General features: G+C 45.8%; 1 protein-coding gene across 1 annotated transcript in view; it reads left to right on the top strand.

Moving 5' to 3' along the window:
* The first annotated feature begins 783 nt into the window (after window positions 1-783).
* The window catches only part of SORD (sorbitol dehydrogenase), a 31,793-nt gene continuing 10,775 nt past the window's right edge, over window positions 784-21,801 (top strand). Inside the window, exons 1-4 of the mRNA XM_052646826.1 lie at window positions 784-951; window positions 11,149-11,182; window positions 14,679-14,843; window positions 16,727-16,886. Of these exons, the coding sequence (XP_052502786.1) occupies window positions 889-951; window positions 11,149-11,182; window positions 14,679-14,843; window positions 16,727-16,886 (422 nt within the window). The 5' untranslated portion in view covers window positions 784-888. The remainder of the gene's footprint in view (window positions 952-11,148; window positions 11,183-14,678; window positions 14,844-16,726; window positions 16,887-21,801) is intronic.

The raw sequence follows: 21,801 nt of genomic DNA, 5'->3' as shown, positions 1-21,801 counted from the left end.
CCCAGAGGGCAACTCTCTCCCCTTAGAGTTAAACTTCCCTGTTTCTTGAAGGGGAGAGAGGCTTAAAGGAAGAATTTGGGGAGAAATCCTGCTTCTAATATAAAAAGCAGAGCTGGGTATGAGAAAGGGGCTCACAGATTCCCTTGCATGGCTTCTTTACACCAGTGCATCAGGCCCACAGGGGGATGCACCATTTCATTCACTCACTTCTGGTGCCAGGCACTTTGCTGCAGTCTGGGGACATGCGACCAACATAGACACTGCATCAGGGCAGCACCTGTTCTCCACTTGTAGACCATTGGCCACCTGCAGCCTCAGCATTCTCAATGCTAATAATACAGACCCTAAGGCCTCAGTTGAGACTAGACTTAATGTATCAAAATCCCTGTGCTGGTCCTGAGAAACCGCCGCACACTGCCCATCCTCATTACTCCGCAGCTAAAGCTTGAGAACTCTGGTCTGAGGGGTACTGCCTCTGCAGACTACTTTCAGGGCAGACTGGTCCCCTTGGATGTGAGACAGACCAACTGTGCACTGCAGGTGGAGCTGGGTTGGTCTCCTTCACCCCTCCCCACCCCCTTCCTACCTCTCCCTATCCCTTCCCTACCCCCTCCCTTCACTCTCTAACCTTCTTCACACCCTTCCCCCCCCCCCGCTCCCCCTCCCCCCTCCCGCCCCCCGCAAGCCCTGGACGGCTAGCCCCGCCCCTCTCCGCTAGCCCCGCCCTGGCTGTCAGGGACAAGGAGGCCCCGCCCCGGGCCGGGCGCGCGCTCCCAGTCAAAGCCCAGCCTCCCGCCCCTCACCCCCAACCCTCCAAGGGGCCGCCAACCAAACCACCTCACAAGCTGCGGACAGCGGCCCCGACCTGAGAGGGAGAGAGCGACCGACATGGCGGCGGCCAAGCCCGAGAACCTCTCCCTGGTGGTGCACGGACCCGGAGACTTGCGCTTGGTAAAACTGGATCGGGAGTGGGAAGACTAGCCTGTTCCTGCCCTACTCGCCTCCAAGCCCAGCCGCGGTCTCCGCTTGCCAGTTCCAGCGCGGTGCGGGTCCCACACTGCGCGTCCTGGCCCGGCGATCGAGCTGGTTACCATGTTGGGGGGAGGGGGACAGTTGGCCGTTTGTTATAAGGTGCTGTGAGCAGGGTTCTTGTAACGTGCCTCCCGGAACCTAGCCCCGTGGCCGGCACGTGGCCAGAGCCCAGGAAGGTTGCAAAATGATTGAAGCCCTCTCCCTCCTTTGCCAGCTTCGGATTCATAGTCCTGCCCCTTGTCGTTGCGTTTTGCAGAAGTGATATCAGACTGGCTGCCTCATTTAGGACACGTGCTGGGCTTCTTTTCTGGGTAGACAGTGCAGGCAGAAAGGAGAGTCAGAGACATTTAAAAGCTGTGGAACTCGTATTTAATCTTTCTTGCTTTGGGGCTGATCACACACCCTTTGCAGGATTATTATGATCAGCAGAATTCCTAGCACCTAATAGATACTCCGAAAGTGCCAGCTTCTTCCACGTTTAGTGCCAGCACATCTCCATCTCCAGGACTCCTGGTGTTTGCCATGCCTGTGCCAAGTTTCTGGATCTTGATAGTCTTCATGTCTCTAAACCGCCTTTCCTCCTTACCTCTCTTAGTCCACAGTTGGTTTATGTTTCAGCCATTTTCCTTCCCATTCCTTCTCCCTGGTCCCTTTAAGAGCAATATGTATGTGTCTCCTCCACCCCAGACCCTGCCTCTGCTCCCTGGCTCATGGGACCAAAGTTCTGGGAGCTGCGGAGTCAGCCCTGTAGTTGTGCCAGGGCTCCTTTGACAAAGTCCGTCTCAAATGGGCCTGGGCAGTTGGTATGTGGGACGGGTCCTGTGCCAGCCATCTCTCCTATTCCCTAGCACTTCCTTCCCCCTCAGAGAGAACATACACCAGGATCTAAATTGGAGAGACTTGGAAAATTATCCAGCTTTAGTCAAGTAGTCAAGTAGTTCTTGACTATTTGATAATTTGTGGTTTCTCTCCCCATAGAATGCAAACAGATTGAGTTTGGCAGCAATTTCAGAGTTCATGGACTTCCTTTACTGCCCCTCCATAGCTCCTCTAGAGGTCTGTGGACCCCAGAATGCCTGCCCAGAGCCAGTTCAGTTGAGGGAAGTGCCATCCCCAAGGTGACAGGCTTCATTAGTTAGCAGAGCCCAGAAAAACCTAGAGTTTCAGACTCTTATTCCAGTGCTCTTTCTACTCCCCTTGGAGCCTCCAGCCAAGATCCTGAATTAAAGTGACACTATTAGTTTTTATTGCTGCAAACACCAGATGGTATTATGAAGAAAGGAAAGTGGTACAGCTATACACAGCTTACAGAGTGATCTCAAACTCAGCCCTGCATCCTGCAAACATTTACTGGATGAGAGGTACCCTGCTGTGTGCCATACACTGGGCTGGGGGCTCAGAGAGGAGGAGGAGGACACAGCCCTGACACCCAAGCTGCTCTAGACACTCACTAACGGTACAAGTGTGAGGGCTTTGCTGGAGGCCACAGGGAGTAAAGGCCTCACAGGGGCCTTTAGCCCAGGGAAGAGACCCTAGAGGAGATGGATGCTACTTGAGGACGGAAACTAGGGGACATTCAGGCAAGTGGAAAAGCAAGTACAAACTAAGGGCAGTACAAAATGGCATGTCCTCTTTTCTGGTCTTATAAATATGTGATATACCGAATGCTCGGGCTTCCCAGGTGGCGCCAGTGGTAAAGAACCCCCCTGCCAGGGCAGGAGACATAAGAGACATGGGTTCAATCCTGGGTCAGGAAGATTCCCTGGAGGAGAGCATGGCAACCCACTCCAGAATTCTTGCTTGGAGAATCCCCATGGACAGAGGAGCCTGGCGGGCTATAGTCCATAAGGTTGCAGAGAGGCAGACACAAATGACGCAGCTTATCACACAGGCACTGAATGACCAGGGCCTGCCGTAAGGAAACTCAAGTGTACCTAATAATAAGCAGAACTGTAATTACAACCCCAGGCTTTCCTTTGCCTTAATTCCTAAACTCAGGCTCTCCCACTGCTCAGCCAGACTGCTTATGTGGCTCTGTAGAACTAAGTATTGAACATAGAAGAGGGTGGGGAGGCTCACCTAAAATTGTTTTTATCAACTGTGCCTTAGAATCCACCCACTGCCCAAATTAGGGGCTGGAATGGGGTGAATGTATCTGAAAGAGATGAGAATGTGATAGGCTGAAGAATGTAGCCTGTGGTGGTAGGGTTGGTACACTCACAGGGTGAAAGGCTTCAGGGTGGATTCAGGAAGACCCCAACTCTTGGAGGTGATGGGGTTCATTTACTGGACAAAAGACAGTAGATTAAAATGATAAGTTTGGTTTGAATTTAAGATGTCTCTGGGACAGGACATTTTGGTGTCTCTGAGAACCTCCCAGCTTCCTCTGTCCATGGGATTCTCCAGGCGGGAATACTGGAGTGAGTTGCCATTTCGTTCTCCAAACACTTGCAACCTAACACAGACCCTTCTGGCCCTTGCCACTCCCTCCTGAGCATGCGTGTCCCCCAGCACCTCCATAGGGAGCCAACTGGTGGGATATCTCTGCCCTTGCACCCCCTTCCTTAAAGCAGATAGGCTAAGTGGTTTGGGGTTGAGTTGGGAGTAGACATCTCAGCGGCCACTTGAAACTTGTGGCCTGCCTACCAGGAAGGAAACCTGATACCCAGCCTTCCTCTAACCTGCCTATGAAAAAGGCAAGATTCCCTTTTCTTTGGGCTTCCCTGGTGGCTCAGAGGTTAAAGCGTCTGCCTGGAATGCAGGAGACCCAGGTTCTATCCCTGGGTCAGGAAGATCCCCTGGAGAAAGAAATGGCAACCCACTCCAGTACTCTTGCCTGGAGAATCCCATGGAGGGAGGAGCCTGGTAGGCTACAGTCCATGGGGTCGCAAAGAATTGGACACGACTGAGCGACTTCACTTTCTTTCACTATTAGGTAACTAGTGATCACCACAGTCACAGCAAGGGAGGAGTCAGTGCTCCTTGGCCTGGGGACTTGGGCCTGCACTGTGGTTTGGGCTCTGGGGCATTTGTAAGTTGGGTGGTAAATCAGAGTGGGAATATGTACACATAGATACACTGAGAGATTGTGGGTTTCTTTATAATTCCTTATAATGAGGACTTAGGACTGTCACTCCTTCGCTCTTCCTTACCCCCAGCATTTTAAATAGAGAACATGTGGACTTGAAAGAAACAATGGAAGAGGTGACCAAGCTGATGCACAGAGACACACAGCTTATCAGCAAACACTCAGCCCGCTCAGGTCCTCTTCAAATGGAGACAGTAATGAGATCACAAGCCAAGTAGGGGCCAGAGTGGCCAGCAGCTCTGCTGCTTCTGGTTGTGTGACTTGCCACATTACTTTCCATTTCAATTTCCTGTCTTTATAATGGGGATGATGGTAGTACTCACCTCTGACCTATGTGAGAATTAGATAGCACTGAAGAGCAAGAAATTTTCCTGTACCCTTCTAGGTTCTTCTGGCTGGTCTGAGATAGGACCTTGACATGAGATAGGAGAAAACCAAACAAAATTTTATTAAATATGCATACATGAGAGAGACCCAGGACAACTGAGAAACTTGCCAAAATGGTCAAAGCCCTCACCTTGAATACCATCTACAACTAAAGAGAAAAGAAGATGTTGAGGGTGGGGAGACTCATTTATGGGAGGTTGCCAGGGAAAGCTCAGAAAACAAGGGTAAGGTTGATATACAGATTTAAGTCATTGCCTTCTCCACTGACGAGTTTCGAGAGATTTGGTCATCTTCCTCTATTTGGTACATTGAGGGAGACACCCTTATAAATGGAGATTTTCCTTACAAATGTGTCAGTTGGGTTTTCAGAACTTATTCAAAAATAACCAGCTTAAAATAACTAATATGCCCAAGAGACATATTTTGGGATGGCGAATTCTGCTCCCTTACAGAATTCTTTCTCTGAATTATTATTTCATGGAGTTGGGATGTGAAATAGTCTAATTAGTTTTTCCCCGAAGAAGCTATTTGAGGGAAGTTATTTAAATAGTTTGTGTTTCCCAAACTTTCTGAGATAAAAGACCAATTTAGTTTTGTTTCCAATTGGTCATGGATCAACATGTTTGTATCACTGCATTTGGATGTTGCAGCAATGTCAAAATGCTGTAAACATTTCTAAATGCCCCTGCCAATAATTTCTGTACATATTGCATCACCTATCAGCAGCAGTCCATCGACCATGCTGAGAACACGCATCTCCCTTATTCTTGCCGACCACCTCTTTCAGATTTCAGGCAGGAGCCTGGGGACAGGGAAAACAAGAACAGCACAGCCCCCACCTGGTGGAGGGGATGTAGTCAGATTTTTTTGTTTTATGATTAGCTGTATGAAGAAAGAACTAGTTAAGGGAAAATAATCATTTCAGAGCGATGGGTTGATGTTGTTTAATATTAAAGGGCAGAGAAAATAGTGCATTGGCATCAAGTTTAAACATTAATCAGAGTACCATGAAGATATTTCTTAGTTTGTGTTCTGTGAGGAAATGTATTATATCTGATGTCCAAAGAATTCCTTTGAATCTATAATGATATTTTAAAAAGAGAGATAATTCTGAGTCTATAATACACATTCAAGGGGTCCCTTTCTTGCATATACACTTTGCTGTTAAGATTTTGGTTAAGGAGGAGAGGATTGTAGAAAGAGGGGAGTATGAACACACGGCAGCTGGGATAATCCTAAATGTCAGGTCTCTCTCCCTGATTTTGCTACCAGTAGGCTGAGCTGCCTGCTTCTATAGGATTAAATTAAAGGGCCCCCAAAGGCTTTACTGGGCTAAACTGGGAGATTACTGTGAGTGAGGAAACGGAGGGTGGAGGGTGCTTAACCCTTTAATACCTGAGCTAGACTTATCAGTCAGAGGCAGATGAAGCTGAATCTAAAACTCCTTCAGAAAACAGGAAAATGGGGTAGTAGCAAATAGGCCAAAGAAATAACTCCTTTCTTTTCTATCTTAATTATGTTCCAACAATAAAACAAAACAAAACCAGATAAGAACAGGCAACTAGATCCAGCAAATACTGCCTTCTGTGCCAACAGATCCCATGGAAGGGCAGTGCCAAAGGCCAAATGCAAAAGGCCAGGAAGTACAAAGCCAACATTTTCCTCTAAAAGCAGGAGGAGCAGTAAACGATACCACAAACAGACTTTAACACTATGTTATAAATCCTAGCACTACTAAGAGACCTGGTAAAAGTAACGCTGTTCTGGTAGGAACACTAGAGTTATGGGGGGGTGTGGGGTAGATTTCTTTCAAACTTGCATGACAGAGAAATTAAGGAGAAATGTATACTCATATAGGACATTGATGTCCACTTCATAAGTCTTTTAGTGTGGCTGTTAAAGCTGGCAGTTTTCCCCAAACCAGATTTACATGAAGAACATTAATTATTGGAGAAAATATGGTCAGATTTTGTGAAGTGATATTCAGCTCAGTAATTTTTTAGAAATGTTAATGTTCGGTTACCTAGACCTGAACACAATGAGCACTTAACCAGTCAATAAAGAACCACCTAATAAGTTCATGTGTAGTTATGTCCATTCGTTTTGACTCAGGAGGAATTTTTTTAGTTTATCACTGTTGAGAATCTTTGAACCATCAGGTGTGGATTCAATTGTAGGTGCTATGGAAGCTCAGGAGATGAAGGGTGGTGGGGATAGAGAAGGGTTTTTTTGCAGGAGGTGATTGTTTCTCTCCATGTTCATGATTCATCCGTGCCAGTCCCAGGGGTACAACCATCTACTGGACAACCCCACCTCGATGTCCCTGACACTGTAATCTCTATACATCCAAACCTCAAATCTCCCTGAGTTCCCACAGGAATTAGGAAGTCATTCCAGGTGACTCCCTTCCCCTCACTTCTCACCTCCTGTGGGATCTCAAGGAAGGAGAAAGGGGATTGACCAGTGGAGAAATGGCCCCCTTGAGGTGAGGGAGTGAGTGTGGGGTGGTTTGGAAATTGCAGGAGGCTTGCAAGAAGGTAAATAGCCTGCAAAATGAGGGGGTTTAGGATTTTGCAGGGCCACTGGTCACTTTAAATGAATTTGCAATTTAGGAAGATTGTAATCGGCAGAAGACTGGTTGGAGCCCAGAGAGCCTGGGCTGGAGGCTGGAAACCGGCTCAGTGAACTTTGCGAGAATGTCTGACCCTTCTACTTTGACCTCAAGTTTGCCAGGACCAGAGTTTGCCAGGACCAGTGCCGGCTAGAACAAAGCCTCTTAGGATAAAGTGGCCAAATGGAATACTTTTGAATTTTCCTCATACCCTCAAAACACCCTTCAAGCCCTCAGGGGAGGGGGAAAACTGAGGAGTGAGGGAAGCAAAAATAAGATTGTCTGCTCTGGTCTCCTTAAGGGTGTAGGGCAGCCAGCCAGCAGGTTGATAGGAGGCCTGGCAGGTAGAGCAGGTGGCAGAGGTGGGCTGCAAGGACCTGGGGCGAGAATGGCCGCTTTCTCCCAGCCATGCCTGTTGCCCTTACTCTGAGGCAGGGGGCACCGTCTTTACACTCAGCTGTTAGAATCAAGCCTAAAAAATGCTGGAATCCTACTTGACTTTTCTCCTAAATTCCAGCCTTTTCAGAAGCAGTCATGTTCTGAATGTTGACATGAGAAACAAGAGAAATACAACTTTTCCCCAAAATAGTTTTAAAAGTTGCCCTTTCAAAAGAAAAAGGACGTGATTTTCTACAGCTGGTTCAACCATGTTGTGAGCTGATTTTACAGAAAGGATTTTGATTTTATTTCTTTTGTAATAAGAGCTAACATATACTACGAGTCAGGCACTCTTTTTTTTTTTTTTTTTTAATTTCTTTTTGGCTGAGCTGTGCAGCTAGTGAGATCTTAGTTCCCCAACCAGGGACTGAACCCAGGCTCTTGGCAGAGAGAGTTTGGAGCCAGTGGACTACTGAGGAATTCCCAAGGGCTCTCTCTTTTATGATTATCTTCATTAGACGGAGGAAGAAAATTGAAAGTACAACGTTATGTAACTGCCCCAAGGACACACAGCTCCTGGAGGGGAACATGTGTTTCAACACAGACAGGTGATTCCAGAGTCATGTTGGCTGGAGGAGGGGGAGGGCATTTTCTCCTAATTTCTCCTCTTCTTGAGACCACTGCTCCCATCCAGGCAAGATGTACTCAGATGGACAACTGGAAGTTGAGGAAAGGAGGCCAATAGGGCATATTCAGGGAATATATATTTAAGCTAATTTGAGAAAATATATTTAGGAAAGGCAAGATAACATTTAGGATGTGAGATTCCCCTGAGATGATTCTGTGTTCCCACAGAGTTCTTCCCAAAGTATTTACATGATTTATTTGTGGTTATGGAGGAGGAGGAAGACCTGAAGGGCATAGAGGGGACTCAAAGTGAAAATGCTGTAAAACACAAATAACTCAGTAAAGAATGTTACTCAACTCCTCTCTATCCCCTGGTTACTATCACTCACAGAAAGATAAGAAATCCTGTTCAAGGGACTTTGAATATGCGTGATGACAAACCTTTGGGAATGAAGAAAGGGGCCCGGGGGTTAAAAGTGAAATTATGAGGTCTCAGAGGAGCTAAGAAATTTTGATACATGAGAAATAGGATAAACGAATATCACGACCGTAATATGAGACAGAAAAGGAGATTAAGTAAACAGGATTTAGCCAACATCATACCAAGGAACCAACCATAAATGAAAAGCAAGATTTTTTTTAATAACCATGCTGTAATAACTTTTGAAAACATTGTGAGCCCTGCAGCCATGCTTAGGATAATATTTACAATCTTAAGGCCTGATCTTAACATGGTCTTGTGCTCGGGTGGCATGCCTCCTGCAGAGAAGAGAGAGGAGAGCCAAACTGAGCTGTATGAGTCTTTAGACTCAGCAAGAAAGAGAACAGAAAAACACAGATGGTTTTCAGGGACGGGTATTTAAGTTCCCCATGTCTGTTCTGCTACCAAGGAAAAAACAGGTTATTGGCACAGTACCCTCTAGTGTCCAGGAGAGACACTGCAGCTTTGCCCATGCAGTAAGACCAAAGTTGGTGAGCTCTGTTAACTCCCAGTTACAATAGTAATCTGTGGTGACCCAAGGGCAACTTGGTGCTCCTAACTGTTGCTTTGAGGTTGGATCTTACCATCTTTCCATCCAAAATTCCCAGTGCCTGGAAAGTTGCTACTAGCACCTTTAGGGGGGTGTGGGGGTAGGGGATGGGTGGGAATGGGGAGAGTGAAGTTCCATGTTTGAAATAAAAAGCCTTACTTAGTCTTAGTTTCATTTAGCATGTAATTTAAATTTTCATTCCGTATAACAGAAACATAACCTTACACAGCAGTCCCTGATGCTATATGTCAGATGTGGGACCAGCAACTTTGAGAAAGATTTTGGTGACAGCCAGCTATCCGGAGTTGCCTGTTTCTAGATGGCTTTCTTCCCTCCCTCCCTTCTCTCCTCCTCTCCTTTCCTCTCTTCCTTCCAAATGTATTAAAAGGTGAAAAAACTGCCTCCTGTCCCCACATCATGCTACTTTGGGTGCAGCTCCATCATTTACTACCTTATTGTTACTATGAACAGACGGCCAAATCTCCCTGTTCCTCAACCTCATCATACCGAAAACGGGATGATAATAAAGGCATTACACAGGCCTGTCCTGGGATGAGCTGAGATGATGCATGAGCAGCACTTAGCATAGCACCTGACACAAAAAAGTTGGTCAGTGTTAACTAATGAGCATGAGAATTAACCCTTTGAAAAAAAAAAAAGAATTAACCCTTTGATCTTTTGATTCACTGGAGACAGGGAGTTCAAATAAGCGTTGAACTGTTACAACAGAAAAGGGTGGTAATCTTGGATGAGCAAGAACCTCAGACTTTCTGTGGAAATACTGTTATGGAGAGTGGATATTTAACAGGTACCAAGCCTCCCCAGGTTTGGGGCAGAGCGCTGTGTCTGGTGCCAGAGATTGAAGGCATAGTCTTTGGCAACAAGGTTCTTATCATGTTAGCAAAATAGTGCTAGGATTATTTATTGCTCCCATAAAAGCATCTGGGGGAGGCTTTGTGAAGGAGGCAAGCTTTGAGCCATGCTTCCTTCTAGAGCACTCACCACTGGGCCCAGTTCCAAAATTCTCATCATCTGATTGCTCCTTACATCACCCCTAGAGGAGAAAAGGCAAATTCCACTTTGAGGGTGGAATGGATGCCATGAGGCAGGCTTGGGAGTCAGACACATCTGGGATTAGACCTGGTTTGTCCATTCTGGCCCTATGACCTTGATCAGGTTTTTTTAACTTGCTAGTGAGGTTTCCCATCTGCAAGTGGTGGGCCATGTGCCATGATGTACGTAAAGCCCAGTAGACTGTCTGGCACATGGTATGTCCAGTGAACGCTTTATTTGTATCCCTTCTCCCTCCTCTTGCTTGGCTGCCTTCAAAGAATTAATAAAATGAACATTTGGATTTGGCCACTCACTGTCCTTCCACCTTGTCATTAGGAACTTCCTAGCTAGTTGGCAGTGGGAAAAAAGCCTGGTAAATTATCATTATCCTCATCATAAATAGCTATGAACATCAGATTGGTTTTTAACCCAGTGAGCATGTGCAAAATGCAGGTCCTCTGTGTCCCCCAAAACTAAAACTCAATGTGGGAGGTTTTGAAAGAGAGTAACAAGCGTTGGTCTGTGCACTGATGTGAGTGAGCGGAGCACACACCATTTCCAACGTGTCCAGAGACAAAAGCCTTCCTGTGCAACTGCTGGAAACGCTTCATCCTTTCCCAGTACAAGTTCGCCAGACCAAATAAAACTATGTAAGAATGTATTATCCACATCCCACATTAGAGACCCAGAAGTATCCTTTCTGCCAGGGTGTGCAAGCTGTATACTTTTTCTTGGTCCATGGCACATTTCACCAGTGGGCTGGGTGAGGTCAGCAGCTGGAGTCAGCAGGATTCAGGATAACCCCTCCGACATCTACCCAGCAGCAGAATGGTCTGAATCTGTGTTAATTATAAGAAGAAATATTTGAATGAAACTTTGAAATGTTCGTAAGGTAAAGTTGTTGTACATGCTAAATTATTTTTCTATTTTGTTTCCTCTAGGAAAACTATCCTATCCCTGAACCAGGCCCAAACGGTAGGTCCGTGGAATATTCAACTTGTCTTTTATTGTTTCCTGCTGTTTACCCTGGAGACACACGTTCGCTGCCCCTTTCTCCCTCTTTTCCTACTGTTTGTTACTTAAAAACCTCCATTAAAAACCAGAGGGATGGGTTGGGGAGGGAGATAGGAGGAGGATTTAGGATGGGGGTACACATGGGCACCTGTGACTGACTCATGTCAGTGTATGGCAAAAACCATCACAATATTGTAAAGTAATTATCCTCCAATTAAAGTAATTAAAGAAAGCTATGCTTTTGTTAGGCTTTCAACCTAGTTCTATTGTCAACAGTATGACTAGATAGATTCAATCTGGCTGCTACACGAAATAAAAGAAACAGTGATAGAGGAGTTACCATATCAAACTGCTGACTTGTCCCAGAGAATTTGACATAAAATTCTTCAGGTTATGGACAAAGGTAGAATTGTCCCTCTTTTGAACTAATGACTGAACTAGGTTACTCTCTCCTCTATAAACTGCCATTTGGGTGGCCAGATCATGTCCTAACGCTAACCCAAACTTTGGAAAGGCGTGAGTCTATAGATCGTAATCTTGTAAATACAAAAGGGAACGTCCAGGACAGTCTCCAAAGACCAGGCCGTTCTCTCCAGTGGGAGTGGGAGGAGCTGCACAGAGCCCTTCCCTACTACCCTAATCAAACAGGAGCAGAAAGTGGCTGAGCACACTGGGCCAGGGTTCCTGCCACCTTTGCTCCATTCCTTCTGGCCAAACCTGCCTGGCCGAGCTGACCCGCACATTTCCCGGGGTGATATCTCTACCTGAGGAGGTCATGCCACCCTCCTAGCTGTGGCAGCTTCCAACTGACAGTTTCCCAATTCCTTTCAGCCCTGGGGTCCCACAGCAGGAAGTGAGGCAGGTGGCAAGGGGCAAAGTGTCTATAGATCACTCATCCCACACCCAGCCACTCGGGTCTCTTTCTGTCCTTGATGAGTTGGGTGCACGCTTCCCTGCCTCACCCCAGAACTGTAGCTTCTGTGTGAACGTCAGACTGAAGGCAGCTTTCCTGGAGCCTCTGGAGTTTTGTTACTCAAACGTCAATTGGGTTACTGATTTATAGCAATAAGAAGACAGATAATAGCTGTTTCTATCAGTGTTATTCAAGTAATGTATATTTAAGGCTCCAGTGTATCTACCAAGATATGATATTCAGAGAAGTGAAAGGGCAGTTCATTGTGTTCTGAAAAGTTGGTGTGGATTCCAGAGGTGGCTAAAAAAAAAGAAAGAAAAGGGTTGTTCTGGACCCAAAGGATCCTTTTCAGTTTCTCTCTGCAGCATTCTGCTCTCACTTTCTTATCCCTTGCCACCCTTGAGTTGAAAAGGGAAATGATGGTAAATTTCAGCTAGCGTTCTAGCATCTCAAATGTAATCTCATGCTATAAATTGCTAACTTCAAGAGAGGAAACTCCGAGATAATTTTCATGACTCAAATGACTTTTCCCTACCTTTGATCTCAGGATGTGCCCTGCCACTTCTTACTCTGTTCACCAAGGACGAGGAAGTTTCTACAGAGTCACACCTGGTGGATCTCCCGTGGTTTGTGACAGGGTAGTGTGTAAGACATCCGAGTGCAGAGCAGAGCTCTGGTTTCTTTGTCTTTCTAGGGCAGAGCTTTTTCTCAGGGAGATACTTTGTAATGTGGTAAACTCAGTCACACTAGGCCAGTAATCCTTTAGGATTTATTTCAGCAAAGGGGCACAGTTCAATCGTTTTAAACTTGGAAAACTGACAACAACAATATCACCAAATCTCACTATATTCAAACCTGTGAAGGAGAAATGCCAGTTAAAATCTTTGGATGGTTTAAATTAAAGCTGCACTTTTGAGCAAAACAAGCATGAAGAACTCAGCCTGATAGCACACAAAGTATTGCCAAGCCTGAATCGTACCAACCTCCTTCTCACAATAGATAAGAATCAGGCAGGCATGCTCAGTCGCTAAGTTGTGTTGAACTCTTTGCAACCCCATGGACTGTAGCCCACCAGGCTCCTCTGTCCATGGGATTTCCTAGGCAAGAATATTGGAGTGGGTTGCCATTTCCTATTCCAGGGGATCTTCCCAGCCCAGAGATCGAACCCACATCTGCATCTCCAAATTGGCAGGCGAGGTCTTTATCACTGAGGCACCACCTGGGAAACTCAAGAATCAAGCATAGCATATTAATTGTCTGGAAACAGTTATCTCCTCAAAAAACAGTTTTTTTTTTTTCCTCTTATGTGGTTGACACACTTCTTCCTACTAATACCTTTTATTTGGTGTATTAGAGTTCTCCAGGGAAATAGAACTGAGAGACATTATTATTTATATTTATATTAGCTTTATTATATATAGAGAAACAGAGACAGAGGAGCTGCCTAGTCTGAAATCGGTAGGGATAACCAGCAGGCTGAAAATTCAGGTAAGTCTTGAGGAGAATTCCATCTTCTTCAGGAAACCTCAGACTTTTTTAAGGCCTTCAATTGATTGGAGAAGGTTTATCCACATTATAGAGCATAATCTGCTTTACTCAAAATATACTGGTTTAAATGTTTGTTTTATTAAAGTATTATATAATTTACACATAGCATTATGTTAGCTTCAGGTGAACATGATGATTTGATATCTGTATATACTGTGAAGTGACACCACAATGTCTAGTTAACATCTGTCGTTGCAAATAGCTATTGTACAGTTTTAAGATCTTTTCTCTCAGCAACTTTGAAATATGCAACACAGTATTATAAATATAGTCACCGTTCTGTACATTACCTCCCCAGACTTATTAATATTTATTTTATAAGGAGAAGTTTGTTCCCTTTGACCCTCTTCGCCCATTTCACCCACCTTCCACTCCTTGCCTCTGGCAACCACCAATCCATTTTCTGTATCTGTGAGTTTGGTAGGGTTTTGTTTTGGTTTTAGATTCTGCATGTAAGTGAAATCATATGGTATTTGTCTTTCTCTGACTTATTTCACTTAGCATAACGCCCTCAAGGTCCATTCGCGTTGTTGCAAATGGCAAGATTTCCTTTTTAATGGCTGAATAATATTCCATTGTATATATAACGCCATGTTTTCTTTGTCCATTCCTCCATCAATGGACATTTAGATTGTTTCCATAACTTGACTATTGTAAATAATACTGCAGTGAACATGGATGTGCTTAAATGTTAATCACATCTAAAAAGTAACTTCCCAGTAACATCTAGTGTTTGACCAAACAGCTGGGCACCATAGCCAAGCCAAGCTGATGCACAGAATTAGCCCTCACATGCAGTTATTTTGCTGTTTGGAAGCTTTCTTGCCTTGTAAGACTTAGTCAAGCTGCTTTTTAGCTTGTTTTCCTCTGTGATCTAAGTTTTATACCTGATCTTGAAAACAAACCCTCTCATTTGTCCAGAGGAAAAACACCTCAGAGAGATAGAGGGGTCCTTCCCTTCCTCACTTGTTTTCTCCTTCTCCTTTCTCTTATCAGAGGTGCTTCTGAAGATGCATTCTGTTGGAATTTGTGGCTCAGATGTCCATTACTGGCAGCATGGTCGAATTGGAGATTTTGTTGTGAAAAAGCCAATGGTGCTGGGGCATGAAGCTTCAGGAACAGTTGTAAAAGTGGGATCATTGGTCAGGCACCTACAACCAGGTCAGCAAAGCCCTTTTGCCAATGGATTTGTTTATTCATTCAGCACATATATTTCTGTGTGGTTTTTCAGGGCCAGGCCTCTGGTAAACACTGGGGACACAGCAGTGAATGAGACAGTCTCAATCTCTACATACTTGGATCTTGCACAGGGGAAGGCAACTAGGACAGACAGTTAATTAATCAAAATTGTGTTGAGGGCAGCAGAGAATACAGGGTGTGATCAGTGTATACTATTCTCCAGAACCCTGGCTCATCAGAGGAAGAGACAATTAATTCAACACCTGAAGACAAGTAAGAAATAAGCCAGGTAAAGGGGAGGGGAAGATGTTGCAGCCACAGGAACCACAGAATATCTCTACATGCTGAGAACCAGGGCCTTCCATGCAGCATTGATTTTATTGGATGGCTTTGAAACCATCAGTATTTTTTTGTTGCTATAGTTTAGTCACTAAGTTGTATCTGACTTTGACTCCATGGACTGTAGCCTGCCAGGCTCCTCTGTCCATGGGATTTTCCAGGCAAGATTGCTAGAGTGGGTTGTCATTCCCTTCTTTAGGGGATCTTCCTGATCCAGGGATCGAGTCCAAGTCTACTTGGCAGGTAGATTCTTTATCACTGAGCTACCTGGGAATTTGCTTAATTCAGGAGGAATTCTCAGCTACGGCAGATTGTGATGTTCCCCAATGCAGTGAATTAAATCCAAGCTGTCTTGGAACAACCAGCTGTGGCTTTAACCTTCTTTTCCTGGTGGGACTGCCTCATAGCCTGGAAACAACAGATTCTCTCTGGGAAGGAGAGAGTTCTCAGGAGGTGTCATCCTGTGTTAGTTACCAGGCCCTCTGAGCCTGGCTGCACCAGAAGGGATCCACTAGCTCTGAAGAAGCTAGGTACGTACGTGTCTGCATTTTGTCAGCATCTAAATTTTACCTTGACAAGATACCATAAACAAGTATTGAACTGTAGTTATGATATGCAAGCTGCAGTTTAATGATATCAAGCTGAGTGATATGTACCTGTATGTGCAGCCTACTTTGAAATGCATTCGAAAAGAAGGTGGATTGATGGGTGGAAGAGAGAGAGAGAGATGGGGTGGATATGTGATAAAATCAATGAAGCTAAATGTTAATTGAAGAAGTAAGTAGAGAACGTCTGGGTGTTCATCATACAGTTCTTTCAACTTTGCTGTATGTTTTTCAACTCATGGGATATGTCCTATGACTTTGTTGTATGTTAGAAATTTTTCATACTAAGAAGTTAGAAGAGCCAGTCTAAGGCTGGGTTTCAAAGTGGACGTAGTGAGGCAGGGAGTAGAAGTACAGTAGAGCTGGCCGTTCACAAGCCTTAGCGTTTCTCTGACGTAGAGTCTGGAGCCTCTGCGGGTCGTTTGCCTTAGTGGTTCTACTAAGCAGGAATCAGTTATTGTCTAGGAGACTGGACACAAGATGTGCCATCGTTATGGCTCCTGTCAGCATGTTATCAAAACAGGGAAGAAAAAGCTGCAAATTCCACACGCTAGCTACCTCTTTTGCAGCAGTTTGAGATGGGAACAAAACCTGGCTTGTTGGGACTAGTTCTATTTCCTAAGCTGGGAGGTAGCTATGGAACTGGAGGACTTACCCAAGAGTTGAAAAAAGGGCAGGCAGGCCAAACTATCCTGTGGAGAAGTGGACTGTTGTTTATTTTCTTCCAGACTGTGTGTGCTGCTTTTGGTATTTGCTTTGGAGACACTAACAGGCTGGGCTTTCCTGGACTACCCTGGGTCCCCAGTGGGGAGGGAGGCTCATTCGGCCAGATCCCCCTGCTGGCATCTACCTATGAGCACGTGACTCTTAGCAGCATCTCTGCCCCTCTGTTTGTTTGTTTGTATGTTTGTTTTCCTCCAGGTGATCGTGTTGCCATCGAGCCTGGTGCTCCTCGAGAAACCGATGAGTTCTGCAAGATTGGCCGATACAATCTGTCACCTACCATCTTCTTCTGCGCCACGCCCCCCGATGATGGGAACCTCTGCCGGTTCTACAAGCACAATGCTAACTTCTGCTACAAGTCAGTGCCCAGGGCCCAGCCACAGCACCTGGGACCTCTTCCCTGCTGTTTTTTGGTGTTCTTTCTTCTAGTTTCCCACAGTGGTTTGTTCCTTCTTTTACGCTCATAATTCCAGACATTAAGCATTCTCTCGGCAGGCCTGCCTTTCTTGGATGCATTGAAGACAGGTCACCTGACTAGGGCTAGGACTGACCCTCAATGCTTAGATTTAGTCGTTCAGTCTAACTTTCCCTCAAGTAGAGCAATAATAGAAAATCATTGCTGAAATCGGTCACTCCTCTCCAGCCATCTTGGAGGTGACTTATTGGGATTGTCCTCTGTTATTGGTTTCCACTGCAGCTATAACAGAGATATCTTGTAACAGTAGGAACCTTAGCAACTACTGTGGCATAGAGCCACAGGGCATGACCTTTGGGATCCTGGATCCACTCACTCCTAGTGAGTGACTTTGTGGAAATGAACCTTCTTCACTTCAGTCTCTTTAACCACCTGGAGGTTAAATACAACCATGCGTGTAAAGACACAATGATCGTTATTACCTGCCTGGCCTTGTGCTATGAAGTTCTCTGCATGGCTTATTTGACTTCCATAAGAGTGATGGTGAGGTGGACCCCAGGATTATGTGAGAATTAGCAGAGGCGGGAGAAGGCTGATTAGCTTGGCCCCAGAACAGAGCTAGAAGTCCAGACAGGGTGGCTGTGATTCTCAGGCTCTTGCCCCATCCTCACTACCCTAGTTCAGCTTTCAAAGTGATTGGGGAACTTATGTCTGGCAGAAACAGAGTGCTATACCTCTGCACGGGGCTGGCCATGGGGCTCTGGGATGCTGGTGTGCTACTTGCCTTCTCAACCGGCCAGGCGTGTTCTCCGCACCCCAGCCTGGCCCCAGCGGTGGCTCTTTTGGCCAAGATGGGGCTTGTCCAGTGGAGCCCAGGCACTCGTCACAGGGGCAGTCTGACAGATCTGAGTTTTCTAGTGCCTACTGGAAGCCTTGAGAGGAGTCACAGGCCAGGGACCTCATGAGTTTAAGTTGGCACTCGAGGAGGGAACAAATTACAAGGGCAGAGTCTGCCTTTGAGCAAGTGGTTCCTAAACCAGCCCACCTTTCCTGGGCCCTTTCCAAGTCAAGGTGCCCGACAAGATTTTCGTGGAAGGCAGAAGAGCATAGTGATAAAGCTTGAGACTAACCACTGATCTCCGCTATTTGCCAACTGTGTGACCTGGGGCAAGTTAAACTTTGTAATCTCAATCTTCTAGATGGTGAAATGGAAATAATAGCATTGATATGATGAAATGCATAGAATTAATACATTTTAGTGCATTAATTCAATGGGAAAAGCATATCAGGTACTCAACACGAGGCCTGGCACATAATAGGAGCTCAGTAAACAGTGCCATGACTGCGTCATAGCTGTGGCCTTATGTCTGGGGGTTGGTACCAGGATAGGCCTGAAAAGGAGCCTTGCACTGGGAATGGGGAGCAGGCGTTGTAGGGAGAGGTGGGGAAGTAAGTGTCCTGGTTGGCAATGGCAATGGGAGGGCTGTGGAGGGCCTTGAGGGGACACACTACCCCCACGTCTCTTCCTCTCCAAGGGTACTTTTTGTCTGTGTCCCCAGCCCTGCCCTGGGTCCACACCCTCTTCTCTTGCTTCTCTTTGTGCGGATTTGCACACCACCACAGCTTCTTTATTTTCCTACCCACCTTATTTTCTATCTTCCTGCTTCCCCCTTGGCTTTTTGATCATTCTTTAACCTTTGCCTATTCCCTGAATCCCATTGTGAAAACCTCCAAGTTGCCTTGTCATTTTCTGGTGTTTCAGTTCAATTCATTCGCTCAGTCATGTCTAGCTCTTTGCGACCCCAGGGACCGCAGCACGCCAGGCTTCCCTGTCCATCAACAATTCCCAGACATTTTTAAACTCATGTCCATTGAGTCGGTGATGCCATCCAACCAACTCATCCTCTTTCGTCCCCTTCTCCTCCCGCCTTCAGTCTTTCCCAGAATCAAGATCTTTTCAAATGAGTCAGCTCTTCGCATCAGGTAGCCAAAGTATTGGACTTTCAGCTTCAACATCAGTCCTTCCAATGAATATTCAGGACTGATTTTCTTTAGGATGGACTGGTTGGATCTTCTTGCAAGTCCAAGAGACTCTCAAGAGTCTTCTCCAACACCACAGGTCAAAAGCATCAGTTCTTTGGCACTCAGCTTTCTTTATGGTCCAACTCTCACATCCATACATGACTACTGGAAAATCATAGCTTTGACTAGACAGACCTTTGTTGGCAAAGTAATGTCTCTGCTTTTTAATATGTTGTCTAGGTTGGTCATAACTTTTCTTCCTAGGAGTAAGCGTCTTTTAATTTCATGGCTACAGTCACCATCTGCAGTGATTTTGGAGCCCCCAAAAATAAAGTCTGACACTGTTTCCACTGTTTCCCCACCTATTTGCCATGAAGCGATGGGACCAGATGCCATGATCTTCGTTTTCTGAATGTTGAGCTTTAAGCCAACTTTTTCACTCTCCTCTGGTGTTTAGAAAATCATGAACAGTTGGAGTTGGGAAGGAACTCATCCCCTTTCCCTCAGCTTTCACTGAATAAGGCTGGGGAAGGAGGACCAGCTGCTCTTCCCAGGTCTGTGAAAAGGGCTGCTCCCAGGACTCTGGCTCTGACTGTGTGTGATAAGGCAACATCTCCCTTGTCAGTGGAATAATCTCCCATAGGATAATCCTTTCTCATCTCCATCTCCAATCCCATTTCTCTGTGGGTTTTTTTTTTTTTTTAATTGGCTGCTTTGAGTCTTTGTTACTGTGCATGGGCTTTGTCTAGTTGTGGAAAGTGGGAGCTACTTGCCAGTTTCCAGGTGTGGGATTCTAGTTGCAGTGGCTTTTCTTGTTGTGGAGCACAGTAGTTGTGGCCTGGTGGGCTCAATATTTGCGGATCATGGGCCCTAGAGCTCAGGCTCAGTAGTTGTAGTTCACAGGCTTAGCCGCTCTGAGGGATGTGGGATCTTCCTGGACGAGGGATCGAACCAGTGTCCCTTGTATTGCAAGGCAGATTCTTAACCACTGGACCACCAGGGAAGCCCCTCCCCTTGGTATTCTTATGTCACAGGGAAGTCAGAGTGAGGATGAGAAGAGCACACAGTTCCTGCAGGCTACGCTCACTTTAGTCCCAGTACCAGCTTTGAGCGAGGCCCAGATGTGATGAGGCAGGACTGTTGGAGAGAGTTGTGTGTGTGACTTGGGGTCTTTGAGAGAGTTTGCAAGTCAATATTTCTCTTCAGAGTTTTTTCCTTAATATTGAATTGATGGGATAGATTCAGCGGGTAGAGGGATGATAACAATCAGAGCAGAATGGATTGGGGTGGGGGAAATGGTGTAAGAGAAGCAGAGGGGAGGGGAGAAAGAAGGGGTTGTGAGCACCAGTCAGGCCGAATGTAGACCTTGTTATTTATCTTGTGGAGGGTTGTGAACAGAAGGATCATGGAGATGAGCCCATGCTTTGGCTTCCACTTAATTTCTTTTTGGAATTTGAGGGATTTCATGTTCTTGCATGTGGAGGTTTTGGGAGCACTGAATAAGTACTGGGCAGTGAGGAACTAGCAAAAGTTAACTACAAAACTGCTTGTGCCAAAAGGCAGCTGCTGTGGGACAGGCAGGGGATATGAAATCAGGAGATCTGGATTCAGGTTCTTCCTTTCTTGCTCACTAGGCTTGTAATCTGGGGCAGGTCTTTTAATGTCTTCTGGCTTCAGTTCTGCTCAGTTCAATTCAGTTGCTCAGTAGTGTCCGACTCTTTGGGACCCCAGGGACTGCAGCACGCCAGACCTCCCTGTCCATCACTAACTCCCGGAGTTTTTTCAAACTCATGTCCATTGAGTTGGTGATGCCATCCAGCCATCTCATCTGCTGTCGTCCCCTTCTCCTCCTGCCTTCAATCTTTTCCAGTGAGTCAGTTCTTCTCATCAGGTGGCCAAAGCATTGGAGTTTCAGTTTCAACATCAGTCCTTCCAATGAATATTTAGGGCTGATTTCCTTTAGGATAGACTGGTTGGATCTCCTTGCAGTCCAAGGGACTCTCAAGAGTCTTCTCCAACACCACAGGTCAAAAACATCAGTTCTTTGGCACTCAGCTTTCTTTATGGTCCAACTCTCACATCCATACATGACTACTGGAAAATCATAACTTTGACTAGATGGACCTTTGTTGGCAAAGTAATGTCTCTGCTTTTTAATATGCTGTCTAGGTTGGTCATAACTTTTCTTCCAAGGAGCAAGCGTCTTTGAATTTCATGGCTTCAGTCAGTTCTGCTTCTGTAGAATAAAAAACAAAGCCTGCCCTGGAATTCCCTGGCAATCCAGTGGTTAGGCTTTCACTGCTGAGGGCCTGGGTTTAATCCCTGTTCACAGCCAATGGCTCAGTGGGTAAAGAATCCACCTGCAATGGAGGAGACACAGGAGACTCGGATTCAGTCCCTGGGTCTGGAAGATCCCCTGGAGAAGAAAATGGCAACCCCTCCAGTATTCTTGCCTGAAAAATCTTATGGACAGTGGAGCCTGGTGGGCTACAGTCCATGGGGTCACAAAGAGTCAGACACTACTGAGCAACTAAGAATGCATGGGGAACCAAGATCCTGCAAGCTGCCAAAAAAAGAAAAAACTAACAAAGCCTGCCCTTCCTGCTTGACAAGGTCATGCTAAGGATTAAATGAGATAATGGAGGAGAAAGCTCTCTAATCTGTAAAGCATTATGCAAATATTTGCTGTCTTCATCAGTGGTATGGTGAAAAGGGTCAAGATGCCAGTAGACAGGGAAGTGAAAGCCAAGAACCCAGTGACGAAGGTGACACAGCATTTAATCTGCTATGTGGAGACAGGCCCTTTCCCATCTTAACCAGTCCAGGGACAGCCAGG

The sequence above is a fragment of the Budorcas taxicolor genome, chromosome 10 (genome assembly GCF_023091745.1).
Source record: "Budorcas taxicolor isolate Tak-1 chromosome 10, Takin1.1, whole genome shotgun sequence".
Lineage (NCBI taxonomy): Eukaryota > Metazoa > Chordata > Mammalia > Artiodactyla > Bovidae > Budorcas > Budorcas taxicolor.
This window is presented reverse-complemented; position numbering and strand designations above follow the sequence as displayed.